At 33.9% G+C, this 8,651-nt stretch overlaps 2 protein-coding genes across 2 annotated transcripts; both read left to right on the top strand.

Moving 5' to 3' along the window:
• Positions 1-406: 406 nt before the first annotated feature.
• On the top strand, positions 407-3,821 carry LOC119638210 (sodium channel protein Nach; the record flags this gene model as incomplete). Its single annotated transcript, XM_038034878.1, has 6 exons — positions 407-770; positions 862-1,129; positions 1,224-1,437; positions 3,229-3,403; positions 3,526-3,638; positions 3,742-3,821. Coding segments are annotated over exons 1-6 (1,134 nt in total), but the record flags the coding sequence as incomplete, so codon positions are not given.
• A 1,930-nt stretch (positions 3,822-5,751) lies between these two features.
• LOC119638197 (POC1 centriolar protein homolog) lies at positions 5,752-6,756 on the top strand. The gene has a single exon (XM_038034857.1). It carries the CDS (start codon positions 5,752-5,754, stop codon positions 6,754-6,756), a length of 1,005 nt encoding a protein of 334 aa, XP_037890785.1.
• Positions 6,757-8,651: the final 1,895 nt, after the last annotated feature.

Raw genomic sequence — 8,651 nt, forward strand, 5'->3', positions numbered from 1 at the left:
TTAGACAGTGCAGCACAGCTTATATGAGAGCAAATGAAAAGAAAAAATGAACCGAGTCGAGGAAATCAATATATTATTATTATTCTTATTATTATTAATTTCGCCAGAGAAATAAATTCTAAGACTAAACTTTTCAAGCATTAGCATCTAAGGTTATAGGCTTTTATTAAAAAGTCTACCGCACTTGACACTCGAACCCAGGACCATTAAGTTGCTAGTCGAGATTCATCGCCTTCGGCCACTCAGGCGGATAAATATATTATTTATGTCCTTCTAAAGGATTCAATAATTTTTGGATTATATGAACTCGTTCTAATCGTTCTATGTGAAGGGCTTTCGTCGGTATTTATGGAAAAAATTTTTTTTCTAAGCCTCTTATAAGTTTTCATTTGCTTTCATCATACATAGAGAGCTTAAAGCTAACAATTTTATTTGCTTGGTTGCAGTTCTCAAAAAGATGTTTATAATAACAGCAAGGAATACTTTATGGGACGTATTGCTCACTTTAGTAGTTTATATTCGAAATATGGACGTATAAATAATATCGAGGAACTTTCCAATTTTCAAATGTTTTTGGATAACTACGGCATATGGGACAACGATACATTTTACAATGTGCTGAGGACGATGCAGCTGCTAACACCGAAATGTGAAGAGTTTTTAGTAAAGTGCTGGTTGGATGGTAAAGAAATTGATTGCTTTCATAAAAATCATTTTCAAACCGGTTTAACTGCCTATGGTCCGTGTTGTATATTCAACACAGCAAATGTGTAAGTATTGTTTCTTCAAACTGTTTGGATAAATATTTCAAAGAAATTATTATTATTATTATTATTATTATTATTTTTTTTTTTTTTCAAGCTATCGTCAGCGTTCACATGGTCAACGTTTTGGTCGATCTGATGCCGGTTTAACTGTTATCTTAAATAGTTCTCAAGTCAACGATGTCGTATCCTTATTAAATATGGATGCCTATGTGGTTATTATACATAAAGCTAGTAATTTTCCCGATATTGCTTCCGGTGAAGCAATTGAAGTATTCCCGATGCATAATGAGGAGACATTTGTTGCGATTAAAGCGCGCGTCATGAATACCAGTGAAAAGTTGCGTATATTTTCTTCTGTTTATGTAAATAATTGAAATTTTGTTTTTTTTGTTTTTTTTTTCATGTTCATGAAAATGTTTTCATTTCGTCCTTTCTATTGCTTGTGCTTATATATAGCGTAAATGTCTATTCAATGATGAAACACCGAAAAAGGATTTACTGTTACATCACAGTTACAGTTTTGCTAATTGTATAACCAGATGTCGTATACGGAGCATTAAAGCTTTGTGCAATTGTGTACCATTTTATACGCCTTTAGAATATTTCGGCAATAAAGACGGGGTGGTTTATTGTACTTTAAAACATGTCGCGTGTATGGATCGCTATAATTGTATGTATGCTATTTAATTATGCTTAGTTAATCTCTTAACTTACCCTCGAGTAAATTAATGAAAATTTTTAAATGTTAAAGTCAGTTAAGTCAAATCTTTTAATATCGCTTGATAATACCTCGAAACATCTTTGATTCTTTCTCTAATGGGAAATTTTTTAAAATGGATTTAAGAAATTTCATACCCATTTTGTCTTCCGAGTATAATTACCAATATTTAAATTTGTCAATATTTTAGTATAGCACTACGTATCCGCTAGTGAGAGAAACGCAAAGGGGTGATTGTTATTAGATCAAGTACTTTGCAAGATCAAGTACAGGCAAGAGAATTCAACGTACACAATAGATGCGATGAAAAGGCTACCTTTCGTATCCGAAAGGAGAAGCCGATTGAGACCTAGCAACATTGGTAATATCGCCCATCCACAAATTTCCGATATTCGCGAGCAGGCGAACACTTTAAGGTCTTTAAAGGACGTGAAGTCCTTACTGACTCTCCTGATGATGATTGGATGAATATGCTTGTGCACAATTTCCTCAAAGTCGCAAAGATGGAAAAATAGAAAATCGGAAGTGGGCAAATATTCGAATTCCACAGATCAAATTTAAAAATTCAATTATTACAACGGTCTACTTATATGCGTTTAATATGCTTACTAATTTGTATTTTCGTACCAGTTGTCAACTGCTGCCAACGTGGACTAAGACATGGATTGAAAATTTTTTATATTTTTTTTTTTTTTCAAAAATCTTTTTTATTTAAACTTATGTTAGGACTGTTTGGGGACTTGTGTCGTAGCGAAGAAGGCGCTGATTGAACGCACATTTTATATGAGATACGAATCAAGTCGTAGCCATTTGGATAGATAATAAGTACCAGTTTTTAGTTAAACCCCTCCGAATTTGGCATGGACTCGCTTGGTCGCGATACACGGATTCCTTAATCAGACACAGAGTATATTTTGTGGGAACAGATTGCAAAATGTTACAAGAACGTATCCTCGAGATCCTGATGCAACATTAAGTTGGGTATTCCAACCGAAGTCGTTAGATTCTAGTGCAATGGAATATGAGAAAAAATGGAATTAAGGTGGGGCTTCTTCTACAATTCCATTCGCTTTTCGCACATCGTTATGAACTAACTGCGCTTTTGCGAACTTCCTCAGTGCGGTGTCTGTTTACTAGGGCTCTCGAAGTTTATTGTCAATACTCCATTCACGTATTCTCTCTGTCACCCGGCAGAAGTCTTGTCTGCTTCAATGCTCGTCCAAGAAGAAGCTAGAATATCCATTAAATGAAGCTTTCAGTCGAATAATTCGCTCTTTTGACGTCAAAAAAGAAAAGAGAAGATGCATTTGCGGATTGCCACGTGCACACATTATATTTTACGAAAAGTGTTGAAAAAGTTATCCTCCTATTCCCGGCTACTTGTCTTCGAATTTGTTAATATGTATATATACAGATTTTTTTTTTTTTTTGATAAACAGATCAAGAAAATTGTAAAAAATTATTAAAAATATTAGCATAAAAATCTTCTTAATCGAGGAGGAGAAGTTTTTGCTTGCAAAGGAAGAATTTGGCCCGCAAAGCTATTAATTGGACGATTCTGAATTTATATACGACTACTATTAAAATTCGTTACATTTATTTGCTTATATATATGCAAATCGATGGTAATCATGCCATCGTATAAATATCTTTTTTTTTTTTTTTTGCTTTTTACCCGTTTCTTTATGCTCTTTATGCTATACATGTTTAGAATTTCTTATTATTATTGAAATAATTTTCCAGTTAAATGGCGTAATGGCGTTCTTACACAAACTGTCACTAATGTGCCAGGTTTAGAAAGTGAGGCAGAAGAAGCTTTATATTGTCCTCAGTGTATGCCGTCATGTAATGATATTCAATATCAAGTCTCAATGATGTCATTGCCAACGGATCGCTTTTGGTTACCAGAAAATTCACAGTAAGCTAACGAATAAATAATAATTTTAATTTTCCAACACATCTTTTACTTACTTACTTACTTACTTCCTTACTTATTAACATACATTTGTATCCTTCGTGTATTCTCTCGGCCATAAAAAGATATGATTATAATCTGGATATTAATGGTATGTCGGTGCTGCATGTTTATTTTGGTAAATCTACTGCTTTGTATTATAGACGAGTTCTTCGAAATACTTGGGTGGAGGCATTTAGTAAGTTTGAATAATTCATTTATTATATTAATAATAATAAAATTTAATTATTATATTTAATTTTTTTTTTTTTTTTTTTTGTTTTCTGTTTTTTGTTTTATAGGTACCGTCGGCAATATACTCTCTATAGTTATGGGCGTTTCGTTGGTGGCAATCTTTGAATTATCATTTTTTCTTATCAAATATTTAATTATTGCCTTTAAATTGTTTATTAAACAAAATCGTAAGCAAAATATTAATAAGGAAAAGTTATATATATATCCGTAAAACTATTTGAAAATGTCTAATTGAAATCCTAAGTAAAGATAAGGATACAAAGTTTGGTTTCGGTTTTAAGCTTATGTTTATCTATTTTTGCCAGATAGGGGTAATAAGTTTTGCAGAAAACGTTTATCGCAACAAAATGTTTGTTTTTCAACAAAAAAAAAAAAAAAATGAATAAATAAATAAATAAATAAAAATGAAATACGACAATTGAGCAAAATTAAAAGTTTACTGAGAGTAAAAGTTATTTGGTTGTTATCGTATCAGTAGGTATCAGAAAGTAATGTTCACCCCAAAATTATATATCTTTTCTCGAAGGAGCATAGAACATAACCTAACTTAACTACAACTTATAGCAAATAGTGAATGGCTTAAGACTAAATAACAGCTACACAACCATAGTTCCCACTTTTCGTAAACCAGAAGCCGTTGCATGTTTATCAGGATATGATCCCGCGCGCAAGAACTTTCAATATCTCTACCAAATTTGCAATCGATAACATCGTTTCACGAATCAAAGGACAGATGGACATGTTTAAATCGATTCAGTATTTGAGATCGATCAAGAATATATACACTTTTTTGGACCACTGAGGCTTCTCTCTGCGCGTTGCAAACGTTTTGACAAAATCCTCATACAATTCTCATACTTCGATGGTGGGTATGACCATAAACGAGCAAAATCACTATAGTGGGCCACGAATTCTTCCCATTAAATACCTTGTATCACTTCGCTTAATACATTTACTGATGTAACGGCTTTTCGCAATAAGGCGTTGCACGGGAGATGGTTGAAACGGTGATTGGATCGGAGCTCAATCTCAATAGCTTTCGATGTAGAGCCAATATCATTGTACCAAATTTTACCAAAAAAATATCTCAAAAATTGTGTTTGAAACGCAAGAGAAAAAGAAAAGAAAAGAAGAATTTTTGTAGAAACCCTTCACTGGTCGGTCATCTTTACTAGAGTAATGGGAGATTTTCATCAGAATGTTTGAAGGCAAAGTTAAAGTTTAATAAAAGTTCCATGGAATTTAATCGAAAGCTTTCAGACTTCGAAGATGGAAGAATTTCAGAGACACTTAGTGTTTAGTGTTTTCCGTAGTGCATTCCTATACTCCAAGTGGTTTAAGAACTTAGACGATAACATCCAAACATTAACCAGAATGCGTTGCAGTCGGAATTTCTCATCGAAATGCAAAAGCTATGTTAAGTTTGTTAAGTCTACGCAAGAAATCCCATTGTAGGATCCGGTGATCACGATATGAATTTTTTCGTAGTTTCCCTGAACGATTGAATAGTTTTTGCAGTGTGTCTAAAAAGTTTCTTATGTAAGGATCAGAGGAAAATCGACTGTAGACTTTCTGCTGCTTCCTTTGTTTAGAATGTCTCATGTTTATTGAGATCGGATATTGTCTGGTAAGAGGTGATGAAAAACTCTTCTCTTATAATATATCAAGGAAAATAACTATTGGATCAGATGCGAAACTCGAGCTTTCAATGTCCATAATTAATACTTGAATGTGTCTTTTGTCTTACAAGGCCGCTGTACAAGAGTTTCGTCATGCATCTAATTAAGCGCTGGATATTCTTCCCGAATTGATTATCACGGAAAAAGTTATCTTTTCAGAAGATCAAAACATTCGTATTTACCTCAATTAATAGAGTGCATATGGAAAACATATAGTAAAAATTTTCTTTTATTCACTCTGTAATCACTGTAATTACGCACTGACAGACTTCATATTGCCACAATCAAATTGATAGAATTTTTGAAAAGAATATTCAAATAATTGACAAAAGGAAAATATAATAAAAAAAAAGAGAAAAAAAAGCGAAAAAAAAAAACATGAATTCCGAGGGAAATGGAGATCCTTATCTAGAAAGGTACTTTGTGGGTCATACAAAACCGGTAACCCAAGTACGGTTCAGTCCGGACGACAGCACAATTGCTACCAGTTCGGCAGATTCTACTGTCGTTTTATGGGATATAAAGCAACCCATCCGTTGTCTTTGCTTCACGGAACATGCGGACAGTGTGAACGGCATTAGCTGGTCTCCGAATTCGAATTTCATTGCCTCTTGTTCTCAAGACGGCATTGTTAACATTTGGGAGCCTAAAGAAAATTGTATTTGCCAACAATTTTTACTCAATGACCAACCCGTACGTTCGGTCGACTTTCATCCTATCGATCCTGCCACTGTGGTAACGGCCTCGGACGATAAATCAGTGAAACTATGGCACGTCGATCAAAAAAAATGCATCACTTCTTTCGCTAGCTATGAAGGTTTGGTAAGCTCGGCTAAATTTAGTCCTAACGGTCAGTTGGTTGCATCTTGCGGCGATGATAAGTCATTGCGTATATTTGATATAAAATCGGGCGAATGCGTTTGGTGTCTGACAGAAGAGCGCGGTATGGGGCGACAATTGGCTTGGCATCCAAACGGTAATATCGTGGCTGTGGCTTTAAGTTGCTGCCAGGTAAACGTATTCGATTTGGTTGCTCAAGAGCTCGTTCAGCTCTATCAAGTGCATAGCGAGCCCGTTAATGATTTGGCTTTTCATCCTAGCGGCAATTTTTTGCTTACTGGAAGTGATGATGCAACAGTAAAAATTTTGGATTTGTTAAAGGGCAAGCCTATATACACGCTTACAGGTCACATTGGTGGAGTTACTGCAGTGGCTTTCAATAATGACGGTTCGCGTTTCGCTTCTGCTGGTTGCGATAGACAACTGATTGTTTGGAAAATTCAAACACCTTTTGATGTCATTATAAAGCAAGAGCAATCATCGGCCGAGCTTGATCTATCCGATTCTTATGACGAAGATGTCGGTTTTAAAGGCATTTTCTAAAGCTGATTAATGAGTGGATGTTTATAAAGATCACAATACAATATATGAAATACAACTAGATATTCAACGCCGAATTTGCCGCGCATCAGTTTTATTTCAACTTTCAATGCAATTGCTACGTAGGGTATCTTGATAATCGCTGCATTTCTATTTATATTTTTGTGTTGATCATCACATATATGTAGATGCAATGAAATAAAAAATTGCTTGAAAAAAACATCGAGAAGCATATGTGAAAACTAATTTTAATAGATACAATAATTGTGGAGTAAAAAACATTAATATAATCGAAGCGCACTATCACTATGTATAGTATTTTGTCATTTGTCGTACGTCTGTAAATATCACCACCAACGCATTAATGAGAATTTGCAATTCACTCGAAGAGGTGTACAGTTCTCTTCATTATAATTTTAGTTGCAATGACTTTGTAATTAAATTGATCAAAATTTAAATATATTTACTTCTCATTTATGATATAACTAACTATATCGCGGCGTAATAGATTTACTTCTCGTATCTTTACATCCATTAGTTAATTAACTATAAATGTCAACGGCAGCAAGGAAATGAACTCTTAAAGGCGTAAGTTACCGAAAGATACCACGAAATGAGAAGATTAATATCACTCAGATTAAAAGTATGTATATATGTATATGTACGCATATACAAACATACAAATACCATCATAAAAACGTACTCATTTAGTACCTGCACGTAAATAAATAAATCTTTCTCTCTCTCTCTCTCTCTCTCTCTCTATATATATATATATGTATATGTATAAATATATCCTAAAAAGGTTAACGGAAAATGAATATTCGTGAAATTATGTAAAATGTTGCATAACATAAAATGTAATATTAAAAAAATGGAATTTTCGTAAATATCAAACGTGACTGTACGTAGTTCTTTGTACTTGTGCATAAGCTCGGAATTGCGAACATTTTTGATGCAAATTACGGCAAAATATTCTATCAAAAACTTACTGCAAATTAGAGAAACATTTGTTTATGTATGTAATACACTTAAAAATGGTCTACTCATCTTAGAAAGGAACATAGGTATATTTTTAGCAAACTAGGGAAGCACTTAATATAACAAAATTTAGAAAGGGTCTACTCATTTTAGAAAGGAACGTGGGTATGCTTTTTTACGCCTTAGATGACTAAAACAATCATATTTGCGTTTTCTTTTCAATATTTTCTCTATCAAGCGGACAGACACCTTTGTAAAAGTTGATTAAAGATTCTCTTAGGAACGAAAAAGATTTGCTCAGGTTCAGCTAGTTGAAGGAATTTTTTCTGCATCATAGTGTCTTTGTTCTGGTGATCTATCTACTTCCACTCTTTCAAATCTTCTTTCCAATCATCTTGACATTTCTAAAAGTTTTAAAATTTTTTAAAGTTTATTCTCTTTTTCTTCTGGTCAAGTGGACGATCGGTTAACGACAACTCGGAAGAAAAATAGCAAAAAGTGCACGAAGGAGAAACTATGACTTGCGCTATAAGGAACAATTCTCTACAGCCGGGGAAAATTCTTCAAAATTGGTGAGGTGCTTTTTCCAAAAATATTTCTTTAATCTTCGGGCCCCTTAGGAGATTAACCATTATCAGATCTCTGCGGAACTGTTAGCTGTTATACAGACCTGGGCAATGATGATACGATTAGTTGAAAGTTCGCCTTATAAGTTGTTTACGTTATTTATTCTGTACTTTATTAAGTAAATGGATGACTTTTATTATATTTCCATTCATTACACTTAACTTGTGGCTATTAAAGTTGCTAAGCAATATACGACGGAATCCGTTAATTAATCCTCCGTCTGTCTCGGTTAATGCTTTGCACGAGAGAGAGAGAGAGAGAGAGAGAGAGAGAGAGAGAGAGAGAGAGAG

Source organism: Glossina fuscipes, unplaced genomic scaffold (genome assembly GCF_014805625.2).
Source record: "Glossina fuscipes isolate IAEA_lab_2018 unplaced genomic scaffold, Yale_Gfus_2 85, whole genome shotgun sequence".
Lineage (NCBI taxonomy): Eukaryota > Metazoa > Arthropoda > Insecta > Diptera > Glossinidae > Glossina > Glossina fuscipes.

What these genes read in the sequence shown, in the direction of transcription:
- LOC119638197 (XM_038034857.1), top strand. Translation starts at nt 5,752, where the DNA reads ATGAATTCCGAGGGAAATGGAGATCCTTATCTAGAAAGGTACTTTGTG.